General features: G+C 40.4%; 1 protein-coding gene across 1 annotated transcript in view; it reads left to right on the top strand.

Annotated features, from left to right (window-relative positions):
• Positions 1–26,430, top strand: part of ube2wb (ubiquitin conjugating enzyme E2 Wb) — a 93,775-nt gene that overhangs the window by 33,763 nt on the left and 33,582 nt on the right. The window contains exons 3-4 of the mRNA XM_041190150.1: positions 7,932–8,034; positions 25,123–25,278. Coding sequence (XP_041046084.1) covers positions 7,932–8,034; positions 25,123–25,278 — 259 coding nt within the window. The remainder of the gene's footprint in view (positions 1–7,931; positions 8,035–25,122; positions 25,279–26,430) is intronic.

Consider the following 26,430-nt stretch of genomic DNA (forward strand, 5'->3'; position numbering starts at 1 on the left):
TGATTGTGCTGTCAACTCATGCTGGATTTTGTTGTCCCATGTGTCCTTAGTTTAGAAAGCCGTTGTTTTCAGTCCCTGCTCCAGACTCCATTTTCTAATTATTGACTCCATTTCTGTCCCTGGGGACGGTCTGAGACCAAAGCAACCTGAGTCATATTTGACCCTGAGATAAGCTTCCGACCACATATTCATGCCATCACTACAACCGCCTTTTTCACCCCTCTAACGTTACTTGACCTTGCCCCCTGTCCCGGCTCCCCTGCTGTGGAAACCCTCGTTCAAGCTTTTGTTACTTCTATTCAGGACTATTCCAATGCATTCCTAGCTAGTCTCCTATATTCTTGAACCATAATCCAAAGCTCTGCTGCCTGAGCCTTAACTAAACCCAAATCCCATTCACCTGTCATCCCTACACTTGCTAAACTACATTAGCTCCCAGTCAAGCACCGTCATGGTTTTAAAATTCTCATCCTTGTTTTCAGATCCCTCCACGGCTTCTTCCCTCCCTATCTCTGTCATTTTCACCAGCCTCGCAGCCCTCTGAGATATCCTTGTTCCTCCAATTCTGGTCCCTTGAGCATCCTCGATTTTGATAGCTTCATCATTGTTGGCCTCACCTTTAGTTGCCTAGGCCCTACGTTCTGGAATTCCCTCCCTGCACCTCTACACTTTCCTACATAATTTTCCTCCCTCAAGGCACATCTTAAAACCTACCTCTTTGACCAAGCTTTAGGTCATTTGGCCTAATATCTTCTCACATGGCTTGGTGTCACATTTTGTTTTTAGAATGCTCCTGTGGAACATGGGACCTTGGGATGTTTCATTATGTTAAAAGACTGAAAAAATACAAGTTGTTAGTAATTCTTCATTGGAAGTTTTTCTGCTCATCTTCCTTGTGTTTGGCTTGTACTTTCCCTACCTCTTCAATTGTGATTTATTGATGCTTTATGAATATGAACAGGGATTAGTCAGATATAACAAGAACAGGTTTGTAGAACAGAGCTCTGAAGAAGGGTCATACGAACTTGAAATGTTACCTCTATTTCTCTCTCCCCAGATGCTGTTAGACCTGCTGAGTTTTTCCAACATTTTCTGTTTTTGTTTCAGATTTCCAGCATCCACAGTATTTTGCTTTTAGCAAGAGTCTTTAGCCTGTCAACAACAGTTGTTTATTAACTTAGATGTACAAAATATCTCTTCCCTTTCCAGCTGTTCCCTGCTTGGTATCTACCTTGACCTGTAGTTTTTTGAAGAATGGCATAGTCACAGCCCTGAATTAATACTGCAAACTTTTTAAAATTAGCTCAAGAGGAAGAGCTGTCCAAAATTCAATGCCCTTAAGATTTTCAAAAAAAAAACGGGTTCTTTGCACTGGACAAACAGTGGAAAACTTAAGTGTGTTAGTGGACTGTTGAAGTTCAATCGGTTAAAATCAATCTGTAATAGTTGCACCCCTGGAAGCTCTGAAGCATGAGTTGTTGGCGGTCAGCACCTAATATCCCTAGGTGAATGCTATCGCCCTGTCTCTGCTTGATTTGAAGATTATTAAGTTTGATGGGTTTTCATGCATATCAGAAGCTAGCTGATCAAAATAAAGATCCATTGCATGCTTTCCTTGCATATAATAGCATGTTAACTGAAATAAATATGATTTGATGACTGCGATATCATTGAAATTCCAGCTTTAAATGTGTTCCCTTTCAATTATAGTTTTGATATTTCAGGTTAAATGTATGATACTAACTCACCAGTGAGTGCAATGGGACAAAATATTCAAACAGAAGACAGGCACTTCTGGAAAGTGTTGAGAGGTGATTCCTAAGCAAATGGGGTATAATGAAAGCTTGTTTATTCTATTTATTATGTACAAATATAAAAGTAATAGGAAACATTGGCTTACATGAGAAACATTCCTTAAATGCAATTGTGACTTTCTTCAGCTTAGTGGGTGTTTCCAGGAATGAAATAAATAATGCATTGCCCGATTTCCCACCTTGTATGTGTGTACAAATTATTCCATACTTTGTTCAATTATTTTCATTATTTAACTGTTGACTACAATATTTCTAATTCTATTTGCCTGGATTTTGCATAAATAATAATGAGGCTAACAGTGCTCGCTGTTATTATGGAGTAAATTGCACAACAACTGCCAGCATTTGCATATGTATATTTACATGCACAAATCTAGAAATTGCTGTCAGATGCCCCGCTGTTCCACAGGCTGCTTGTAATCATGATGCTTTGGGGAATGAAATAAACTAAGTTATTCTGAAATATCTAATTTAAAACAACTTTTACACTTTGTTTAAACCCTTACTTTGAACATCAGAAATTTTAATTCCTGGGAGAAAAAAAAATTGGAAAAAAAAATCAAATAGTTTGATCATAATTTGGGAATCAAGGAACTCTGATGGCCCAATCACGGTACTCTACTCTCACTGAGATCTGATAGTCACTTCATGGCCATAAATTTAATTGGGAAGCAGGCATTGTACTTTTAAAAATAAAGCAACATGAAATAATGGACACCATACCCTTCAAAAACAGATTCTGGAAGGTCAAGTGACTTCCGTTTGCGGTTTCTGGACAGACAAAGAAAATAGGTCTGGGAAGTTACTTAAAAATGCTAATTAGTTTTCCAGGTGCAAATTCACTGCCCCTCACTATTTCAATGGAAAGTATTTAAAAGATATTGGCTGCTAAACCTGTCGGCTCCATGAAGATTGGATGTCAAATAGTCTTTCAGTGGATCATAACTGGAAGGCTGATGGGATATCAATCCTATCCCATTGTGTATCAACCACCTCGTATCCAACTCATTGTGTGGACAATAGGATATATCGATACTCCTGTCACATGACTGAAATTAGCTGGAGAGAGGTGGTCAACACCATATTAATCCACAAAAGGAGCCAGCAAGGCAGCCTGGGACCAGCAAGGCAGAGCACCCAACAAAGAAGAAAAGAAACAAAAATTGCTGGAAAAACTCAGCAAGTCTGACAGCATCTGTGGCGAGGAAGACAGAGTTAACGTTTCAAGTTCGTATGACTCTTCATCAGAACTGCTCATTGAGTCATACAGACTCGAAATGTTAACTCAGTCTTCCTCTCCACAGATGCTGTAAGACCTACTGAGTTTTCCCAGCAATTTTTGTTTTTTGTTTTTGTTTCAGATTTCCAGCATCTGCAGTATTTTGCTTTTTTTTTATTAAAGAAGAAAAGAACCCTGCCTCAAAAAGACAAGTCTTCTGAGGCAGCAAAAAAAGGGGGCTAATTTGTTTCACCGGCAAGATTATATTTCTTCACTACAAGAGCTCGGCTACAATTTTGCCCAAAAAAGGCAGAAACTTCCAACCTCCATCTGTCTTCAAATAACCAAAAGAGAGATTCCTTCGGGCCTGCAGTGCTTTAGGATCTCCATCTCGAAGACTTTTTAAAAATAACTGACTTGTTCCTTGTGTAATGTTATACCTTTAGAAATTATCGTGTGTGTGTATCAACTTGTTTGTGGAGTGGCTGTTTGTTGCATACATTTCTGGTGTTGCAAAAATAAAGTTAATCCTTTCTTTTCATTTTAAAACTTACAAGAAAGTCTGTTCATTCCCATTCTTTAAAGTCACAGCACTCAAAAGGAGTGAACGTTCCTTCTCACAAATGCATCTTGTTGCATTCAGCTGAGAAATGACACCACCTCTCCTGGTCTGTAGCAGAGATGAAATCCATTTCTGTGTCACAGGCTGTGATAGGGAAGTGTGACACTTAGATTGAAAGAACTATTTACAGTAATAACAAGGACAGTAGATACTTGCAGTGAGTTTTCAATAAAAATTGTGTTCCACTGACTGAATTTAGTATATGTGACAATGCAAAACGTTAAAGTTGAATGCTGTCCCTCAGCATTCCTTTTGATTATCCTGTTGGATATTGAATTAGCCTCTTAAGGAATTGTGGAAACAAATTCTAAGGTTAATGTTTTATTTATACAACTTTCCTGGTGAAATACTTATGAAGTATTTTAATAAGAATTAGCAGATATTTCAGACCATGTTACATTTAAGAAAATAATGCTGAAAATGGTTGGCAATCTACATAGAACTAAAATATACATTAGTTTTCTGTGGAATAATACAGATTGCACTCCCTAGATATATTCATGAAGCTGAGGCAGCATTTTGAAACTTGAAATTTTTTGTGTCCATTCGAGTATGCCTTCCGGTTACTACTCTAAACTCAAGTTCATTACTTTCAAAACTGTCCGCTACCTCAATATCATCCTAGAGAGTAAAGTTGACCATGGCTTCTTTATTGCATTGTTGACCGCCCCTTAAACCTGACTCCCATGCCACTTCCCCATTCACCTTTTTCAATAAATGCAAGGAACTCATGGAATTCATTGTACCTAAGATTTTTAAAAAACTGGCATTTATCACCCATTCCTAACTGTCCTTGAGCCACCGTAAACCATTGTGGTCCTTGTGGTGAAGGTGCTCTCGCAGTTTTGTTAGGTAGGGAGTTCCAAAATTTTGACCCAGTGACGATGAAGGAATAGTGACGTCTTTCCAAGTCAGGAAGATATGTGAATAGGTGGGGAACATAAGTTGCTGATGTTCCCATGCACTTACTGCCCTTGACTTTCTAGGTGGTAGACATCTGCTGAAGAAGCTTCGGTAAGTTGTTGCAGAGCATGCTGTAGGGTGGTACACATTACAGGCACAGTGTGCTGGTGGTGAAGGGAGTGAGTGTTTAGGGTGACAGGATGCCAGTCAAGTCGGCAGCTTTGTCCTGATATTGCTAAGCTGCTTGAGTGTTGTTGGAGGTGCACTCACCCAGGCAAGTGGAGAGCACTCTATCACACTCCTGTTTTGTGCCTAGTAGGTGGTGCACAGGCTTCAGGGGAATCAACTGGTGAATCACTTACCACAGAATACCTAGCCTCCGACCTGATGTTGTAGCCACAGAAACTATATGGCTAGCCCAGTTAAGTTTCAGATCAATGATAACTCCCAGTATGGTGATGGTGGGAGATTTGTTGATGGTTATGCTGTTGAAAATCAAGAGGTGGTGGTTAGAAAAATCCTTATTGGAAATGCCCATTACCTAGCACTTGTGTGGTGCAAATGTTACTTGTCACCTTACCAGACCAAGCCTAAATGTTGCCCATCTCTTGCTGCCAGTGACATGGGCTGCTTCGGTACTTGCTAATGAAACTGAACATTCTGCGGTTATCAGTGAACATCCCTGCTTCTGACCTTACATTGGAGGAAAGGTCTTTGTTGAAGCAGGTGAAGATGGTTAGACCTAGAAAATCCCTGAGGAATTCATGTAGCAATGTCTTGAGACTGAGATGATTGGCCTCCAACAGCCACAATAATCTTCCTTGGTGCTAGGTAACGTTGGCAGAGGGTTCTCCACGATTCCCAGTGACTTCAATTTTGCTGAGGCTCCTTGAAGCCACTCTGTGTCAAGTGCTGCCTTGATTTAAAGAGCAGTCAATCTCACCTGACCTCTGGAACTCAGGTGTTTTGTCCATGTTTGGATCAAGGCTGTCACAAGGTCTGGAGCTGAGCGGTCCTGGCAGAATCCAAACTGAGCATTGGTAAGTAAGTGTTATTTGATGGCACTATCGACACCGTACCACCACTGCTAATTGAGAAGAGATGGTGTGGTTATCAGCTTGATTGGTTTTTGTCTTGCTTTTTGTGTAGTCAGTTGACTACATTGCTTTTTGTCAGTTGATCAATTTTCTACTTTGTCAGGTCGATGTCAGTGTGTAGTGGTACTGGGACAGCTAGGTTCCAGGTATAGCTAGATCTAGGCCAAAAGTCACCTTCACTGTACTAGGATGTTATCGGGGCCCGTAGCCTTTGCTGTAACCAATGTGCTCAGTCGTTTCTTAATAGCATATGGATCATCTATTCAGTTATGTCTGTTGTTTCCTCTGTTTACCTGGCTCTCCTTTGCCTTACCTATTAACCTGTACCTTTTTCTAGTTTGTCTCATTTATTCCTTTCCGACTTCTCTAAGCTAATTTTGTCAGGGATCCCCCTTCCTTTCCCTTGAGCCCATTCCACCAAATTGCTGACCACTCAAAACCCATTCTTGGTCCCCATGCTAGTCCATGTTGGAAATACTTCCTTCTCCCTTTGAGAACCACCATCATCAACACTTCCTCAAGAAACCCACCCATGACCCTTCTGCCTTGTAATTACCTGTCTTTGCTATGTAGTCCAACATCGTCCCCCAAATCTGTGCCTATCTTTTCTGCAACTCCATGTTTGATCCCTTGAATGAAGCTTACATTCATGCCACAGCACCGCCATGTCCTCAATCAAAGTCACATGATGTCATCTGTGATTGAACATGGCGGATTACCCTTCCTCATCATCCTTGATCTCACTGCTGCCTTTGACTTGCCTAAGTGAAAGAAGTCCGAGGATCTTGATCAACAGCTTTTCTTCCCACCCCCTAATAGTTATCTCTGAAGTTTCCAAAGCGCACTGCACTTCATTGACTGCACGCTGTCCCTTGGTGACATGTTCTACACAAATGCTTATGACACGAAGCTCTACCTCTAAGTTGCCAATGTCAACCCCTTTGCTGCCTCCTTCTTTGATTTTGTGTCGTTTTGAATGAGGTGCAATTTGTCCAAATTAAACATTTGGAACACTGAAGCCATTATCCTTGGATCCTGCCAGAAATTCCAAAGGCTTGCCACCAATTTCAACCCTCCTCGAACATTATCTGAAGCTGAGCCAGACCTTTTGCAGCTTCAGCATTCTATTTGATTCCGACCTGAACTCCCAGCCACACACCATTCTCATCAAAAAGGCTAAAACAAAAACAGAATTACCTGGAAAAACTCAGCAGGTCTGGCAGCATCGGCAGAGAAGAAAAGAGTTGACGTTTCGAGTCCTCATGACTCTTCAACAGAGTTCTGTTGAAGGATCATGAGGACTCGAACCGTCAACTCTTTTCTTCTCTGCCGATGCTGCCAGACCTGCTGAGTTTTTCCAGGTAATTCTGTTTTTGTTTTGGATTTCCAGCATCCGCAGTTTTTTTTGTTCTTATCAAAAAGGCTGCCTGCTTCTACCTCCACTAATGTTTCACACCTCTTTCCCTGCCTCATCCCATATCTGAAACCCAGATTTATCCATTTGTCTTCCAGACTTGATAATTCCAATGCTCTTCTGGCCACCCTTCCCTCCTCTGCTCTCCATAAACTTCAGTCCATCCAAATCTCTGCTGCCCAATTCTATGTTGCACCAACTCTTGGTGACCTACATTGGCTCCCTATTGTCCAGTGCTTTCAAATTTTCATCTTTGTGTTAAACCGCTTCATAACCTTTACAGTCTCTGTTTTTCTAAGCCCTACCCCCTTGCCCCAAAATCTGTGTCCCTCTGATTCTGAGCTTTTACCGTCCCTTCCTCCAATCCACTCAATTGCTGGTTGTGCCTTTAGCTGCCCAGAGGCCCCATGTTCTGGAATTTGCTGCCTAAGCCCTTTCACCTCTCTACTTTTAAGACCCTCTTAAAATAGATCTCTTTGTCAAAGCTTTTTAATTACCCCATCTAAAAAATTTTTACATTATGAGTCAAATGCTGTGGGAAGTTTTTCTATGTTAGAGATGCTATGTGAATGGAAGTTGTTGTTGCTTTCCTTCATCTTTAGGGTCTCATTCCCAACCTGCCAGGCTGTGGGATATTGATAAAGTTGGAAATCTATGTTGGCCCTTCTGAGCGTAATAGAAAGTGTTGATCAAGTGGGTGGTTGAAGGTTCAGTTACATGTCCCATCACTTTATGTTGCAGATTATCTCATTGTTTTCTTCAACAGAAAGTTAGCTAGGTGGTAATGTTGCTATGTTGACGTGGATATGTGATAAATAGTTGCACTCTTGTACAGACCACATAATTTATTTTATGTTTGCAGGTGGATTGTAGACATGGAAGGAGCTCCAGGCACATTATATGAAGGAGAGAAATTTCAGCTTCTCTTCAAGTTCAGCGGTCGTTACCCTTTTGATTCACCTCAGGTAATACTTGTACACAGAACCTGATGGCTGCAATATTTATTCCTTCAAGGGTATGTTTAACTAAATAGGAAACTGGTAAAACTAATATAAAGTAATGTAATAAATCCAATTAAGAGCTATATGTAAACCCACATAACCTTATGTTTTATCATCTGTATCCTACAGTTTGGTGACTAACATATTACCCAATCATTCCAAGATCACTTGAAAGAAGTAGCTGATGAAAATTATTTGCAGAGTTCTGTTAAATTTATACTAATTCCATCTCATGCAAATTACAGACTCGTTTTTGTTTCCCCTCGTTACAGTTCCATATAAACTATTGACATTTAACCTACCAAACAGTAAATACCTCCTTGATCAATGCATGTGGTGAATCTCTCTCTAGCTAGCTGTGTCTGCTGAATACAATATTCATCACTACATTCTCTATTCTGAATGCTGATACTAGCTGACCAGTATTGAATACTTGGACGTAGAGCACCATGAATAGAATGTAGTAATAGGAATAGTAGTGGTCCCTGCTCAACAGTGGAAGGCAGAGTCTTTGAATGTTTTCAAGGTACAGGTCGATAGATTAGATGAGAGACAGATTTTTAACCAGTAAAGAAATCAAGGGTGATGGGGAAAAGGCAGGAAAGTGGAGTTCAGGATTATCAGATCAGCCATGATCTTATTGAATGGTGGAGCAGACTCGATGGGCCGAATGGCCTACTTCTGCTCCTACGCCTTATGGTCTTATTCTTGATAAACAAGGGGGTGTAGGGTCACATGGGAAGGTGGGAAGTTACGGTCAGATCAGCCATGATCTTATTGAATGGCGGAGCAGGCTCAAAGGGCCGAGTGGCCTACTCTTGCTCCTAGTTCATATGTTCAACAGCTTGGTGGCTGACTGAAGACAATGATTTCCGGACAGCCTTATTTCTAGACAAGGAGCTGTTGATTTCAGACTGAATTAGGCAAGCAAGCTGACGAGCCAGCCATCTTAATTAAAAGCAAAATACTGTGGATGCTGGAGATCTGAAATAAAAACAAAGTGCTGGAAAAATTGCCTTTGTGGGCACAATAAATTGACAGTACAAGTGCTTTCTCAAACATTAGCTTTGAATTAATTCTAAACATCAGATTTACTTAATTAACAATGTAAAATAGAGATAAAAACAAAAAACTGCGGATGCTGGAAATCCAAAACAAAAACAGAATTACCTGGAAAAACTCAGCAGGTCTGGCAGCATCGGCAGAGAAGAAAAGAGTTGACGTTTCGAGTCCTCATGACCCTTCGACAGAACTGATTTAATGTTAGAAGAGGGGTGAAATATATGCTGGTTTAAGGTTGGGGGGGAGGGGGAAGAGAAGTGGGGTGGGGGTGGTGTGGTTGTAGGGACAAGCAAGCAGTGATAGGAGCAGATTATCAAAAGATGTCACAGACAATGGAACAAAGAAGTGTGGAAGGTGGTAATATTATCTAAAAGAATGTGCTAATTAAGAATAGATGGCAGGGCACTCAAGGTACAGCTCTAGTGGGGGTGGGGTGGAAAGACTAGCCCGGCATACAAGATTTAAAAATAATGGAAATAGGTGGGAAAAGAAAAATCTATATAAATTATTGGAAAAAACAAAAACAAAAAAGGAAGGGGGAAGAAATGGAAAGGGGGTGGGGATGGAGGAGGGAGTTCAAGATCTAAAGTTGTCGAATTCAATATTCAGTCCGGAAGGCTGTAAAGTGCCTAGTCGGAAGATGAGGTGCTGTTCCTCCAGTTTGCGTTGGGCTTCACTGGAACAATGCAGCAAGCCAAGGACAGACATGTGGGCAAGAGAGCAGGGTGGAGTGTTAAAATGGCAAGCGTCGGGGAGGTTTGGGTCTTTCTTGCGGACAGACCGCAGGTGTTCTGCAAAGCGGTCGCCCAGTTTATGTTTGGTCTCTCCAATGTAGAGGAGACCGCATTGAGAGCAACAAATGTAGTAGACTAAGTTGGGGGAAATGCAAGTGAAATGCTGCTTCACTTGAAAGGAGTGTTTGGGCCCTTGGACGGTGAGGAGAGAGGAAGTGAAGGGGCAGGTGTTGCATCTTTTATATGGGCATGGGGAGGTGCCATAGGTCGGGGTTGAGGAGTATGGGGTAATGGATGGGTGGACCAGGGTGTCCCGGAGAGAACGATCCCTACGGAATGCCGCCGGGGGGGTGAAGGGAAGATGTGGCATCATGCTGGAGTTGACGGAAATGGTGGAGGATGATCCTTTGAATGCGGAGGCTGGTGGGGTGATAAGTGAGGACAAGGGGGACCCTATCATGTTTCTGGGAGGGAGAGGAAGGTGTGAGGGTGGATGCGCGTGAGATGGGCCAGACACGGTTGAGGGCCCTGTCAACGACCGTGGGTGGAAAACCTCGGTTAAGGAAGAAGGAGGACATGTCAGAGGAACTGTATTTGAAGGTAGCATCATCAGAACAGATGCGACGGAGGCGAAGGAACTGAGAGAATGGGATGGAGTCCTTACAGGAAGCGAGGTGTGAGGAGCTGTAGTCGAGGTAGCTGTGGGGGTCGGTAGGCCGTTATCTTGACTCCCTTCTCTCTCCCCTTGTCCAGTCCCTTCCCACCTACATCCATGATTCCTCTGACACCTTACGTCACATCAACAATTTCCAGTTCCCTGGCCCCAACCACTTCCTCTTCACCACGGACGTCTAATCCATCTACATCTCCATCCCCCACCGGGATGATCTGAGGGCCTTTAGCTTCTTCCTCGAACAGAGGCCCGAACAATCCCCATCCAACACTACTCTCCTCCGTCTGGCTGAACTTGTTCTCACATTGAACAATTTCTCCTTTAACTCCTCTCACTTCCTCCAAATAAAAGGTGTGGATATGGGTACCCGCATGGGCCCCAGCTATGCCTGTCTCTTTATGGGGTATGTGGAACATTCCTTGTTCCAGTCCTACTGTGGCCCCCTCCCACAACTCTTTCTCCGGTACATCGATGATTACTTCGGTGCTGCTTCATGCTCTCGTCGGGACTTGGAAAAATTTATTAATTTTGCTTCCAATCTCCACCCCTCCATCATTTTCACATGGTCCATCTCTGACACTTCCCTTCCCTTCCTTGACCTCTCTGTCTCAATTTCTGGTGATAGGCTCTCCACCAATATCCATTACAAGCCTACCGACTCCCACAGCTACCTCGACTACAGCTCCTCACACCCCGCTTCCTGTAAGGACTCCATCCCATTCTCTCAGTTCCTTCGCCTCCGTTGCATCTGTTCTGATGATGCTACCTTCAAAAACAGTTCCTCTGACATGTCCTCCTCCTTCCTTAACCGAGGTTTTCCACCAACGGTCATTGACAGGGCCCTCAACCGTGTCTGGCCCATCTCCCGCGCATCCGCCCTCACACCTTCCTCTCCTTCCCAGAAACATGATAGGGTCCCCCTTGTCCTCACTTATCACCCCATCATCCTCCACCATTTCCGCCAACTCCAGCATGATGCCACCACTAAACACATCTTCCCCTCACCCACCCTGGCGGCATTCCGTAGGGATCGTTCCCTCCGTGACACCCTGGTCCACTCCTCCATCATCCCCTACTCCTCAACCTTTACCTATGGCACCTCCCCATGCCCACGCATAAGATGCAACACCTGCCCCTTCACTTCCTCTCTCCTCATCATCCAAGGGCCCAAACACTCCTTTCAAGTGAAGCAGCATTTCACTTGCATTTCCCCCAACTTAGTCTACTGCATTCGTTGCTCTCAATGCGGTCTCCTCTACATTGGAGAGACTAAACGTAAATTGGGCGACCGCTTTGCAGAACACCTGCGGTCTGTCCGCAAGAATGACCCAAACCTCCCCGACGCTTGCCATTTTAACACTCCACCCTGTTCTCTTGCCCACATGTCTGTCCTTGGCTTGCTGCATTGTTCCAGTGAAGCCCAACGCAAACTGGAGGAACAGCACCTCATCTTCCGACTAGGCACTTTACAGCCTTCCGGACTGAATATTGAATTCAACAACTTTAGATCTTGAACTCCCTCCTCCATCCCCACCCCCTTCCTTCCTTTTGTTTTTGTTTTTTCCAATAATTTATATAGATTTTTCTTTTCCCACCTATTTCCATTATTTTTAAATCTTGTATGCCGGGCTAGTCTTTCTACCCCACCCCCACTAGAGCTGTACCTTGAGTGCCCTGCCATCCATTCTTAATGTAAAATAGAGTTGTTCATTCATCAGTTCACAATAGTTCTAGTTTGAAGCATCAGAGAAAAGTCAATGATATGTCTCAAATGGGTATCTTTTCGTAAGTGACGAGGCTTCTCTTGTATTTTAATACTCCAAAGTCACTCATACCATGATGGAGTGCCACTAAAGAAAATTTACATGTTTATCCTGTCAATGGTACTTAGTAATATAAACAACCTGATCTCCATTGTTCTGATGCCTCTGCTTGTGGCTCACCAAATGTCCTGGGTAGGTTTTTGCACTTTGGTGCATATGATGTAGAGAACTAGCTTAGCACTGAAAACACTGGCAAAATACATAACCAAAAGCTTGAGAATCTAATGGAAAAATAAATCATTTACCTTACAATTTTGCAACTCATGGAAGAGTTTATTTTCCCAGAATTGCCCTCAACTTAAGGAAATGATTAGGAGCAACCTGTCATGGCACTAAAACTTTTTTTGTTCTCTACATTTTTTGCAGCAGCTTGCAACAGACTTACAGAGAACAGAAACTGTCTGCATAATATAAATTGCATTGGAGATTCACCTCAAGTTGGCAAATTGTGCCATTTACTGAAGAGTAGCCACTGCAATATTTTTGTTTAAGATTGGGAAGAAAGGTAAATTGGATAACTATAGACAAGTTAGTTTAACATCAGTTATGGGTAGACTCTTAGAATGCACACACAGACTTAAAGTTAGTCAGATTTAGAAATGCATGAATAAATCAATGGAAACTAACATGGGTCTATTAAAAGTAAGTCTTGTTTGGTGAAATTAGCAGCATTTTGGGGATAGGGAGCAAAATTTCAAATAGCACTAAAAGTAGAGAGTTTGGCAAGCAGCATAGAAAACAGTAAACGACCTCAAGAGGACAGTTAATAGAATGCAAGCAGGTGGCAAATTTAATATGGAATACTGTGAAGTAATATATTTTGTGAATGTACACACTCCGTGCCAAGACCCTTAATGATGTGGTTGAGCAGAAACCAAGGAATTCAAAAGTGTATATATATATATATATATATATCTACACCCCGTATTTTTAGCAAACAGTGGTGAAGCAAAGGAGCTTGCTGTCGTTTTGAAGATAGCCATCCAGGGCACTTTAAATGTGGCGCCACGTCAGGGGAATCTCCTGGCATACAGCAGGAGTGTTTGTCAGCAAATAGCCAATTACATTGCAGTATTCCCAGAGTACGAACCAGGAAGTTAAAAGTAATTTATCCTTCAATTTTAATTTAAATTTCAGGCAGTGAAATAAATGATTGTGATAGAAACAAAAAGTAAGATAAAATTTTAAAATAATTTAAATTTTGGAAATTTTTTATCGCAGTGCACAAATTTGATATTCCAAAAATATCAAATTTGTTTTTCAGGGCCAGTGAATGATTATTAGTAATTATGAAGTTAGTAAGCCATTAAAAGCTGAGTTACACCTCAATCAACCAGGTGCAACTTTCTTTTAAAAGAGTTTTTATAATAAGGCTAACAGCATAAGATTTGAAGATCTTGACAATTCATAGATTTCCCATTGATTGTGATCTGGGAGGACCTCAACAGCACAACCTCTGGAAAAGCATAGAATCATCACCTTCAGCAGCTTCTGCATTTTCACATTATTCTCCTGTTCCCAATGCAGGAGAAATTCTATCCAGTCAATTATCAACCTATTCTCAATCATGAACAAAGTGATCAAAGGTGTCATCAATAGCACTATCAAGTGGCACTTATTCACCAGTGCTTAGTTTGGGTTATATCAAGACCACAGCCTCAGACCTCATTATTGGACAAAAGAGTTGAAATCCTGCCTTGAGGGGAGATTTGACTACCCTTAATATCAAGGCAGTATTTGACTAAGTGTGGCGTCAAGGAGTCCTTGTAAAATTAAAGCCAGTGGTAATCAGGGAAAGTTCTCTAATAGTTGGATTGCCATACCTAACACAATGAAAGATATTTATTGTTGGAGGTAATTCACCTCAGACCCAAGACATCACTGTAGGAGTTCTCCAGGGCAGTGTCCAAGGTGCACCTTTCAGTTGCTTCATCAATGATCTTCCAACCATCATAAGGTCAGAAATGGGGGTGTTTGCTTATGATTGCACAGTATTCACCTCTGTTTTCAAATACTCTGATAATGAAGCAGTCTGTTCTCACATGTGGCAAGAGCTAGTCACATTCAGGCTTGGGCTGTTAAGTGGCAGTGATGTTCATGCCATTTAAGAGTCAGGTAATGACCATTTCCAAAAAGATAGTCTAACAGCCCTCTCTTGACATCCAGTGACATTGCCACTATCCAATCAACCACCATCAACCTCCTGGGGTCACCATTGATCAGCAACTTAACTGGACCAGCCTAACAAAAACTTGCTACAAGAGCAATTTAGAAGCTGGATATTCTGTGACAAGTTACTCACTTTCTGACTCCTCAAAGCCTTTCCACCATCTACGAAGCAGAAGTCAGGAGTATGATGAAAAATACTCCAATTGCCAGAATGTGTGCAGCTCCAACCATACTCAAGAAATTCAGTACCAAACTAGAACAAAGAAATCTGCTTGATTGGCTACTCATCTTCCATCACTTTAAACATTAACTCTTTACTACTGGCACACCAGCTGCCATGTGTACCTGTTACAAGATGCACTGCAGCTCCTTGCCAAGGCCTCTTTGTCAGCACCTTCCAAACCTGCATCCTCTACCACCTAGAAGGATATGAACAGCAGGCATTTGGGAACACCACCACCTACAAGTTCCCTTCTAAGTATCTCACCATCCTGACTAGGGAGTACATCGCCTTCAACATCACTGGGTCAAAATCCTGAAACTTCCTACCAACCAACAGTTTGGGAGTACCTTCACCAAAAGGACTGCAGTGGTTTAAGAAGATGACTCACTGTGACCTTTACGGTGGCAGTTGGGGAGGGGCAATAAATGTTGGCTTTGTCAGTGATGCCCATGTTCCATTAATTAATTTTTTAAAAAGTAATCAAGTTATGGAACATAGTTTGTGAGTTTGACTATGTAGGCGCAAATCTGCATAATTACTTTGATCACACGAAAATTCCAATACAGTTTTATTCCAGGTAATGAGACAAATTTGAACACATTAAATGTCGTCATTTATTTTTTAACCAATTATTCTGATAGCTAAATTTATTCATGTTTGCACAATTGCAATTTTTTTCAGTGCTTTTGTTCTTTGAGTTGACAAACGAACATCTGTTTTTAGTGACCTGAAGCATCTGTGTTATGTGACTGGGAATTTCATTGTCATTGATTGTCCTCTGGTTCCAGAACCAGTCAGCAGTTAAATCTTAGATGCAGAATATCTTAGTTGTTATCCTTATCTTACAGTATGATGTTATAATTTAATCACAGCCTTTGCTTTGCTGCAAGCCCTACTTTGCCATTCCAAGTACCAGGCTCCTTTCCTGTGCTCCAGTACTCTGGCATTAATTTACCGGACATCCCTTCCTCTGTGGGAGGACTAGGTTTACTGAGTTGAAAATCATCTGGCACAGCTGTATTGGAATTGAAAGATTGGCAGGTAAAACAGCAAATGAACAATGGGAGGCTTTCGTTGGGGGTATAGTTTGAGTACAGACCAGTCAATTTCCCATGAGACAGAAAGGAAGGGGGAAGCAAACCAGAGCTCTTTGGATGGCTAAAGATAGAGATTAAAATGAAATAGAAAAAGACACACAAGGATTCATAATTCAGTCGAGAACCAAGCTGATGACAGAAAGTACAGGAAATAAGAGTAAAGAGAATAGATTAGCAGGGAAGACAATTGTCTTTATAAACACTTAAGTAGTCAAGGGAAGGGTGTGGTTCATTATGGACGAAATGATCTTGTTGAGGCCGTGGGGCATGGCTGAGGTGCTAAATGAGCACATTGCATCTCTCTTCACTGAAGAAGAGGATGCTGTCAATGTTGCAAGAAACGAGGAAGAAGTAGCAAAATTAGATTGGATAAAATAGAAATTTGGCAGGGTTAAAAATAGAAAAGCCACCTGGTCCAGATGGGATGCATCCTGGGTTTGTGAGAGAACTAAGGGGAGAAATTACAGGCTCCAGCAAAATCTTTAAATCCTCCTTGCATATGGGAATGCTGACAGAGGACTGAAGGATTGCAAATGTTATACCCATATTCAAAAAAAAGGTAAACTCAGCAATTATAGGCCAATGAGCCTAAGGCTGGTGAAGGAGAAACTTTTAGGGACATAAATTTGGAACAAAATTAATTGGTGCTTGGAAAAAATTGGGTTTGTTAAAGGCAAATTATATTTGACTAGCTTTGAGTTCTTTGAAGTTACGGAAAGGGCTGATGAAGGTTGATGTGTATATGGATTTACAAAAACTTCTTAGCAAAATTAGCAACCTGTGGAATCAAAGTGGCAGTGACTTTGGAGGTGCAAAAGTGGCTAAGGGGCAGAAAGTAGTTGTGAAAGGCTGTTTTTCAGACTGAGGGAATTGTGCAGCAGTGTCCCCCAGGGCTCAGTTTTGGAACCATTGCTTTTTTGCTATACATTAAAGACCTGGACTTTGGTATATAGGGCAAAATTTTAAAGTTTGCAGATAATGTGAAAGTCTGAAATGTAGTAAATAGTGATCCAGGTAGTAACAGGCTTCACAAGGTCATAGAAGGACTTGTGAAATGTGATGCAGAGAAGTGTGAAACAATTCATTTTTGTAGCAAGAGTTAGAGGCAATATAATCTAAAATAGGGCTGTTCAACATTTGGCTCACAGGCCACACTCCGGCTCACCATGCCTCCCTATCTGGCCCACAGGCTCACTGTGTGTGTGTGTGTAAATTCTGCGACTAGGCTACACAGACACCCTCCTCCCCAAAAATCTATCCACAAAGCAGGCTGAGAGAGGAGGAAAACCCAGGCTGAAAGGCAGCCCACTTCCAAACTCCATTTCCGTATGAATTCCACCATGGCCAGATCGAAGCGTGCACCATTAGAGACAAACGCAAGGTCACGATTCATTAAACTTAACTCCTTAGCATGGCTCCGGTCCCCACTCTGTTCCCTGGTGTTCAGGGCTTAGGGCATAATCTGCCTCTCCTAGCTTTGCTTCCTAAGCAAAAAAGGAAAATTTTTTATTGGTTAGCTCTGCTCATTTTTAATGGTCATTCATATTGGTTACTTTTTTAAATCATCATTTTCTTTCTTTGACATTTTTAAAAAAAAATCATGTTTAATGTGTCAAACCCTGGCTTTCTGAAATTTGCTCATTTACCCTTGAGTGAGAAAAGAATTGAAATGTGGCCCAACACACACACACATTGGACAACCCTGATCTAAAGGGTGCAATTTTAAAGATTCCTGAGTGTGTGTGTACACAAATCTTTGAAAGTGGCAGGACAGGATCTTTATAAATAGTGGATTAGTATACTAAAGCAAGGAAGTTATGCTAAATCTTTATAAACACTGATTAGGACCCAGCTAGAATGTTGTGACCAATTCCAGGCTCCCCACTTCAGGAAAGATGTCAAAGCTTTAGAAAAGACTTCATTTATGTGGAGAGACTAGAAAAACTGGGTTTGTCGTCATTAGAGCAAGGAAAATGAAGGGGAAATTTGACAGAGGTATTCAAAAAGGATTTTGATAGAGTAACTGAAAAATGGTTTCTAGAGACAATGGACATTAATCATTGGACACCACCAGACGTGACATGAGGAAAAATAGATATAGAACTAATTATGGTCTGGATGGCACTGCCTGTTAGGCTGGTAGAAGCGGATTCAATCATTTTCAATGGGGGAATTGGATAAATACTTTAACAGGAAAAATCTGCAGAACAATGGGCAAAGAACATAATAAGAGCATGTATCATCCTATGGCCTCTCTAGTCTGCTTTGACTTTCATTAAAATCATGGCTGAATGCCTCAATCAATTGCACTTTCCTGTTCTGTTCCCAAATTCCTTGTTCTCTTAGCACTCAAAAATCATATCAATCTTGATTATAATCATTGACTAAACATTGAGCTCTGGGGTAGAGAATTCCAAAGATCCAGCATCCTCAGAATGATGAAACTTCTCTTTATCTCAATCCTAATGGCTGGCGGCTAGTTCTAGGCTTTCTAGCTAGAGGAAACAGCCCCTGGCAGCTACCATGTCAAGCCCTCGGAGAATTTTATATGTGCCAATGTGATCACCTCTCATTTTTCTAAACTGCAGAGAATATAGGCCCATTCTACTCATCATAGGACATTTTTCTTCATAGGACAACCCTTTCATCCCAAGAATCAATCTAGTTACCCATTCCTGTACCTCCTTTAAGAGATGTATATCCTTCCTTGGTTACAAAGAACAAACTCTGCATAGTGCATGACATGTAGACTCACCAAAGCTCTATATGATTGTAGCAAGGCTTTCTGACTCTTACACTCCAACCCCCTTGCAATAAAGGCCAACAACATTTGCCTTTCCAATTGCTTGCTATGCTCACATGTTAACTTTAATTTGTGAATTAGGATATCCAAATCCTCCAAATATCAACATTTACTAGTCTCGCCTTTTTAAAAAAATACTCTGCTTTTCCATCCTTCCTACCAAAGTGGATATTTTCTCATTCACATTATACTCCATCTGCCTTTCTTACCCATTCAGTTAAATGCTCTAAATAGCTTTGCAGCCTTTTTGTGTCCTCGCAACTTACATTCCCAACTGGCATAAGAGTGAACTCAAGGGCCAGCTCTCAAAGAGTTGGCATATCCATGATGGGCTTAATGATTCTTTGAATTGTAATAGGCACTTTTTTGCAAGATAGCAAATAGAAAGACCTTTATGGGAACAAGAAAAACTTTTGCTGTGGGTGAGAGAGATATTGATTTTGATCCCGTTTGGAGTGGGAGAGGTAACCTGCCTTCTGGTTGTGTTGATAAGGTGAGAGTGAGAAAAAGTTTTTCTGTTTTCTTTGTATGGTAAAGATGGTGTAATAAAATGCATTTGACAGTTCAGCCTAGAAATATATGACACATTGCAGTATGTAAGGATGTTATTAGTTTTAACAATAATTATAAACTTAGTATACTCTTGAAATTCCTGTTATATGTCATTCCACAAAATGTAATGTTCACTAGGGCTTTTATAATGAGACTAATAATAAAAGGACAATTTCAGTTAAATCCGTTAAATGATTTCTACTTGATTGCAATCTGGAGGGACCTTAACAGCAAGTGCACCCTCTGGAGAAGCACAGAATCTCTTGACAGTTATTCTGGATTTCCGGGTTTAACTGATCATGTGAAGGTTGCAGAAGTTGCTGCCTGTTTGAGGCGTAATGACAGCAAATGCTAACAGTTTTGCCATCATGATTACAGCAAATTCCAGGGCATTATCTTTTAGCTAATTGCTGTGTGATTCTTTCATTTTTCTATTTTTTTTTATTTGTTCACCGGATGTGGACGACACTGACTAGGCCCGCATTTATTGACTATCCCTAACTGCCTTTGAGAAAGTGGTGGTGAGCCAGTGCCTTGAATTGCTGCAGTCCATGTGGTGTAGGTACACCCCAATGCTGTTAGGAAAGGAGTTCTAGGATTTTGAACCAGTGACAGTGAAGGAACAGTGATATATTTCCAAGTCAGGATGGTGTGTAGCTTGGAGGGGAACTTGCAGGTGGTGGTGTTTTCATGCAAGTGCGACCCTTGTCTTTCTAGGTGGTAGATGTTGCAGGTTTGGAAGGTGCTGTTGAAGGAACCTTGGTGAATTGCTGCAGTGCATCTTGTAGATGGTACACACTGCTGCCACTGTGCGTTGATGGTGGGTGGGGTACCAATCAAGTGGGTTGCTTTGTCCTAGATGGTGTCGAGCTTCTTGAGTGGTGTTGGAATTGCAGTCATCCAGGCAAGCAGACAGTATTCCATCACAATCCTGATGTGTGCCTTGTAAAAAGTGGACATGCTTTGGGGAGTCAGAGATGAGATACTTACAGCAAATTTCTCAGCCTCTGACCTGCTCTAATAGCCACAGCATTTACATGGCTGGGCCTAATTCAGTTTCTGGTCAATGGTAATCCCCAGATGTTGATAGTGTGGGGGTTCAACAAAGGTAATCCCATTGAATGCCAATGGGAGATAGTTAAGTTCTCTCTTATTTTATAGCAATCCATTTGTGAATAAACACACAAAAAGGGGTAGCATACTTTACCAAGGAAACTGGTAAGATAGCACATAGCTCCTTTAGACTATGTCTATTTAGGTAAAATAGCATTCTGGAAACCTTTTGCTGTGTATCATAGCAAATAATATATAGATATTAAGCTAAAGCTGCAGCTTAAAAATGATGCATTAAGGAAGGTATTCTAGGAGTAAATATTTGCCAGTAAAAATATTAAGACCCCATACCAGAGCATCAGGTGCTGAAAAGTAATACTTCTCTAAAGATTCTAATGAATGGCCTTGTATATAGAGATTCAGTTGTAAAATTTCTTTTTTTTTCTTTAAATATATTCTTAAGGTTGCCTTTTTTATACCTTTAGGTCAACTGGAGATAAAAATAAATGATCCCACCCAGATCCCAAGAGCATTTTTTTTTTTAAATGGGCATTTTTCACTATGTACAGAGCAGTTCATGCTCATGTAATTTGCCCACTAGACATGCTGAATGGTGAATCGTATAAATGAATCAAGACATTTTAACAAGGTTGACCTGATCTCATGTTAAATGTATCAGCTGATTGAAGCTGTGTTTAACATAAGATTAAATCAACCTATGCTACAATGCCTGGTCTGTTTTATGCCTCTGTGGTTCTAATATCTGTCGTTATAAATTGCAAAGTGAGATGTTGATTGGCTGCAGCCATAAAATAATCAGCTTTTAAATAATCAGGAGTACTGAAATAGCTGGTGTGCTTGATATGTTTCAAGCAGTGCCTGGTATACATGATGTCTTTGATAAGCAAGGACGCTGCAATTGGTGGGGACTGTATTTAGCAATCAAACTCAGGCATACAATCTCTTGCTGGACAAGGAATGATAAATGATTATGTTCATTCAATGAAGAATGTAGGTTTATTTCGTTTACTAATATACGATGGGAACAATGGCACTTAAAACCGCTAAGTTTAAATGTTGTGTAGCTCATTATCTAATATTCTTGCCAATCAGCGTAAGCTTCAGGCACCTCAATATTGGTGGAGGGACAGGTAGTATTGAGGAGGCGGGGAGGCTGCAGAAGGATTTGGACAGATTAGGAGAATGGGCAAAGAAGTGGCAGATGGAATACAATGTGGGGAAATGTGAGGTCATGCACTTTGATAGGAATAATAGAGGCATAGACTATTTTCTAAATGGAGAGAGAATTCAGAAATCTGGAGTGCAAAGGGACTTGGGAGTCCTAGTCCAGGATTCTCTTAAGGTTAATTTGCAGGTGGAGTTGGTAGTTAGGAAGGCAAATGCAATGTTGGCATTTATTTCGAGAGGACTAGAATAGAAAAGCAGGGATGTGCTGCTGAGGCTTTATAAGGCTCTGATCAGACCACATTTAGAATATTGTGAGCAATTTTGGGCCCCGTATCTCAGGAAGGATGTTCTGGCCCTGGAGAGGGTCCAGAGGAGGTTCATGAGAACGATCCCAGGAATGAAAGGCTTAACATATGAGGAACGTTTGAGGACTCTGGGTCTATACTCGATGGAGTTTAGAAGGATGAGGGGGGACCTGATTGAAACTTACAGAATACTGAAAGGCCTGGATAGAGTGGACGTGGGGAAGATGTTTCCATTAGTAGGAGAGACTAGGACCCAAGGGCACAGCCTCAGAGTAAAGAGAAGACCTTTTAGAACAGAGATGAAGAGAAACTTATGTAGCCAGAGAGTGGTGAATCTATGGAATTCATTGCCACAGAAGGCTGTGGAGGCCAGGTCATTGAGTATATTTAAGACCGAGATAGATAGGCTCTTGATTAGTAAGAGGATCAAAGATTACGGGGACAAGGCAGGAGAATAGGGTTGAGAAACTTATCAGCCATGATTGAATGGCGGAGCAGACTCGATGGGCCGAATGGCCTAATTTCTACTCCTATGTCTTATGGTCTATTGAGGTACCCCTTTCCTTGTCATAGTTAACATGCTTTCATTGCAATCTTAGAAGAGCATACCAGGGATCCTTGTGGCACCTGAGTTGAGGTGGTCACTTTGCTGAACTCAGCACTAGAAAAGATTACAATTAGGTGGTTTTAACTGAAATTGTTTCCATAGTGTTTTGATAAAGCTGAATAAACACCATTCCTGTGTATTGCAATGTTACCTATGGAGCTGTTGTATGTTATTTTTCTGCAAGTAACCATTGCTGCTAAGGGAATTGCTTTCTAAAGGAGTCATCCAAGACCATTGAGGCAACCAGACTTTATACAAAGATGGTGAATGTTATAAGTATTGATTTTTTTTTTAAGAAAAATAGCTTGACAAAATGCCACAAGAAACCCATCATAAAATTGAATGCATGTGATCTTAAAGGGAATGTAACCAAATAGTTAAAATGAGTAGAGGAAGAAATTGTAATGGTAAAAGAGAATTTTTTGGATTGATGGAATGTTAATAATGTATTGCATATATTATAGTGATAAACTTTTATCATTATCTAACTGACAGCACCCATCTCAAAATGTTATTTCTGATTTTATCTTTTGTAGGAAGCAACAATGCCAAGGCCATATTTTGTTTTCTCTGTGGTGGAGTAGCAACCACTTCACTCTTCATTTGTTCATATGCTTCAGAAGGCGAGAATATTAGTGTAGTTATGCCCAATAATTCACACCTTGTGGCATTTTCCTTTCTTATTCTCACTAATTGGGACCTTAGTATGTGCAAAATGGTTTGAATCCCACCACAGCAGATGTTTAAATTTGAATTCAATAAAAAATCTGGAATTAATCCTGACTGACCATGAAACCATTGTCCTTTGTTATAAAAACCCATCTGGTCCATTAATGTCCTTCAGGGCAGGAATTCTGCAATCCTTACCCGGTCTGGTGAACATGTGACTCCAGACCCACAGCAATGTGGTTGACTCTTAACTGCCCCCTGAAATGGCCTAGCAAGCCAATCAGATCTCAATGGCAATTAGGGATAAACAATTAATGCTGGCCCAGCCAGTGACGCCCACATCCCATGAACAAATAAAAAATAAAACATAGTCACTGCACCTCAAGTAATTCACAGTATGTGAAATGCTTTAAGATTTGATAACACATACATGCAAATCGTTCTTATGAAATATAACTATTCGGTATTAATTATCCAATTAACACATTGTTCATTACAGTAACATCCACTACATTTTTGCCCCCATACAGCAGTTCCTGAATATATGCAGCCTTAAGCTAGAGACGCCACAATCATTTGCAAGGTGTTCATTATCTCAGTGACTTCAAGTTTTCCTTGCTGCTAGTTAGCAGAGTATTTTTTTTGTTGACAGGTTTAAAAGTGTCCTCTCCCGCCCCTCCTGCCCCTGCACCCCGCCCCCACTGCCCCTGCCTCCCCTCCTACATTTGCATTGTAATTTTTTCATAAAATTAATGTTTTTTTTACAAAGTGTAAATATTTAGTAAAATCATTTTAAATAGAAATGTGGAGTCATTTGTACAAAAATTCTTCCCTTTAGTTACTGTGTTTGCTTTATTTAATAATAAGTGCACTTTTATCTTTCCCCTTGCAAGAAGGCTGTCCTAAGGTGTTACAGCTGTATAAACATCAATGCTTTGACTTGAATTCCACTGCTAAAAGGTTTCTTTGATTCTGTTTCAGCCAGTTGCTGAAACAGATCATTGAGAGATCATCTCTATCTTCTTTACAAATGTCATGATAGTATAATTTAGATGGTCAGGCTTCTGGAAAATGACTAGTGATGCAGTGGTTTTTGGTCTGTTGCATATCCTCTGGCATTGAGAAATAACTAGACTTGATCTAGTGAAATAATGTACTGAAAAATATATAATGTAGATATAGCAGTAGCCAAATGATGAAACAAGCAGTTTACGATTATGACAGATCAAAGGCAAGCAGTATTTTGACATTTGGATATACCTTGGGGATGTAGCTAATTGCCTGCATAAAGGTAAAGTTTTGAACATACCTTGTAACAAACATTTGATTCCTTTTAATACTATTGAATGAAATGTAATTGTCATTAAATGTGCAGAGAAATGTTGTCCTAGTATCATTTTTTAAGTTCTGCTGAGTCCATACTCTGGCAAATCCAACTAAATTATTAAACTATTGTCATTATCCAAGCATTATTATTTTCATATTGGTTCACTTTGGGTTTCTCCAACAGAATTTTAAATAGTTTAAACAATTGCCATTTGAGCAACTGTAGGGGTGGTATTGCTTTAAACAGACTTATGATGAGCCTAATTAAGTTTAATGAAATAGTGAATCATTATCTCTTTTCCCACCATCCAGTCTTATCACCTGTAAAGTGAAATAACAAAGCAAATAATAAATCAAGGTCAGCGTGCATTATAGTTTTCCCTTAGCTGCACCTTTGTGCTATTTAACATACAAGAAAAAAGTTAAAATTTGTGTTCTGGCAATCTATCAACAGCTCCAACAACTGTGATGAGCTGCACATTCTCTTAATTTTAACTTTGTAATCTATTGATCAAAGTTTATTTCATGAAAGTTATAATAATAATAATGGTATTTTATTCAAGAAATATGTTCACAACCCAAAGGTGCTGCAGTATAATTTATATCAAGAAATTTATAAAATTCACATATAGACAAAGTAATCAAGGTAAAAACATGGAAATGTGCCAATTGTGTAATTACAAAAATGAACAAATTCAATTAATAACGTTATAGACAGAAATATAAATTAATATTGTGAAATACTGAAATTGTTTCCTTATTTTTTAGGTTATGTTCACTGGTGACAATATTCCAGTTCATCCTCACGTTTACAGCAACGGACATATTTGTCTTTCCATTCTGACAGAAGACTGGTCTCCAGCTCTCTCTGTGCAGTCAGTCTGTCTTAGCATCATCAGCATGCTTTCCAGTTGCAAAGAAAAGGTAATCCAAGGTTAGGGTCAAAACTGCAATTTATCAAATAAACTTTTTCCCCCCTTACCAGCCTGATTTTTATTTTAAATTAGGAGAGGGATTAGATGAGAAATTCCCTATAATTGAGAGATTTTGGTTTGCGTGCATACATGAAGTGTACCAAAAAATCATTTTTGAAGATATGATGCTCATTTAGCTGCACCTGTTGACTTGATTCTCATCACTAGTAGTGCATATTTTTTTAGATCCTCTTGAAAGAAGTCAGGAGAATGCATTAACCACAATTTCTGTGTAGTCGACAGTGAATCAGATTGGTAGATTAAAAACCCGGAATTGTCTGCCTATTTGTTGCTATGACCAGGGAACGTAATAAATAATTTGACAGTTTACTAAAAATTTCAAATGTTTCAAACACACAAGCCATATGATCTGCCCCTTGTTGGTTGTAGAATGGCTCAGATTACTTAGCCAGCTTCTATTTGAATACTAAGAATTGCTTTACTGAAAGATTAAGTTGATTAGAAATGTATCAATGTTTTACTGGAATCTGCTACAAGGGGTGGTGGGAGGGCTAAAAGCAACTTGCAGGCGATAACTGTAAAAGGTGGAAACAATTTAAGATGTGGTTCCATAGCACTAACAGGCTCTGATTAGACAACTTTCCAAATTGAGACTAGACTAGGTAAAGCACCCTTAGTCTCATCCTTCCATTGCCTGTATTAGCTTGGCAACAATAAAATCAATATTGTTAGCATTTTGAGGAGTATACTGGTAATTCATTCACCCTGAAGGTTATAGCAGTGCCTCAGTTTTAATGCCTTTAAGCATTATTCCCTATTCAGTCACTTCTGGAGCATTAACTTAGTAATTGTAGCCTCCATTTCAGTTTTTAAATTTTGCATCTCTGAGCTAAACTTAACCGAAACAATTCCAAACATTGTTTCAGCACTCAAGGAATCTGTAGCCCATGCCTTGCTGTCAGCAGATAGTCTTTGCTCTAATGTCCACTGACCTCCTTTGCAAGCAGGGCCCAGAAGTATTTCGTGAATAGTTTCTTTTATTTGGTATGATTGCTATTGAGTCAATCTCATGTACCATTTCTGTGTGAGTAAAACCCATAGCCCTTTTAAGGTATTATAAAACTGACAACCTAAAACTAAT

This window comes from Carcharodon carcharias, chromosome 6 (genome assembly GCF_017639515.1).
Source record: "Carcharodon carcharias isolate sCarCar2 chromosome 6, sCarCar2.pri, whole genome shotgun sequence".
Lineage (NCBI taxonomy): Eukaryota > Metazoa > Chordata > Chondrichthyes > Lamniformes > Lamnidae > Carcharodon > Carcharodon carcharias.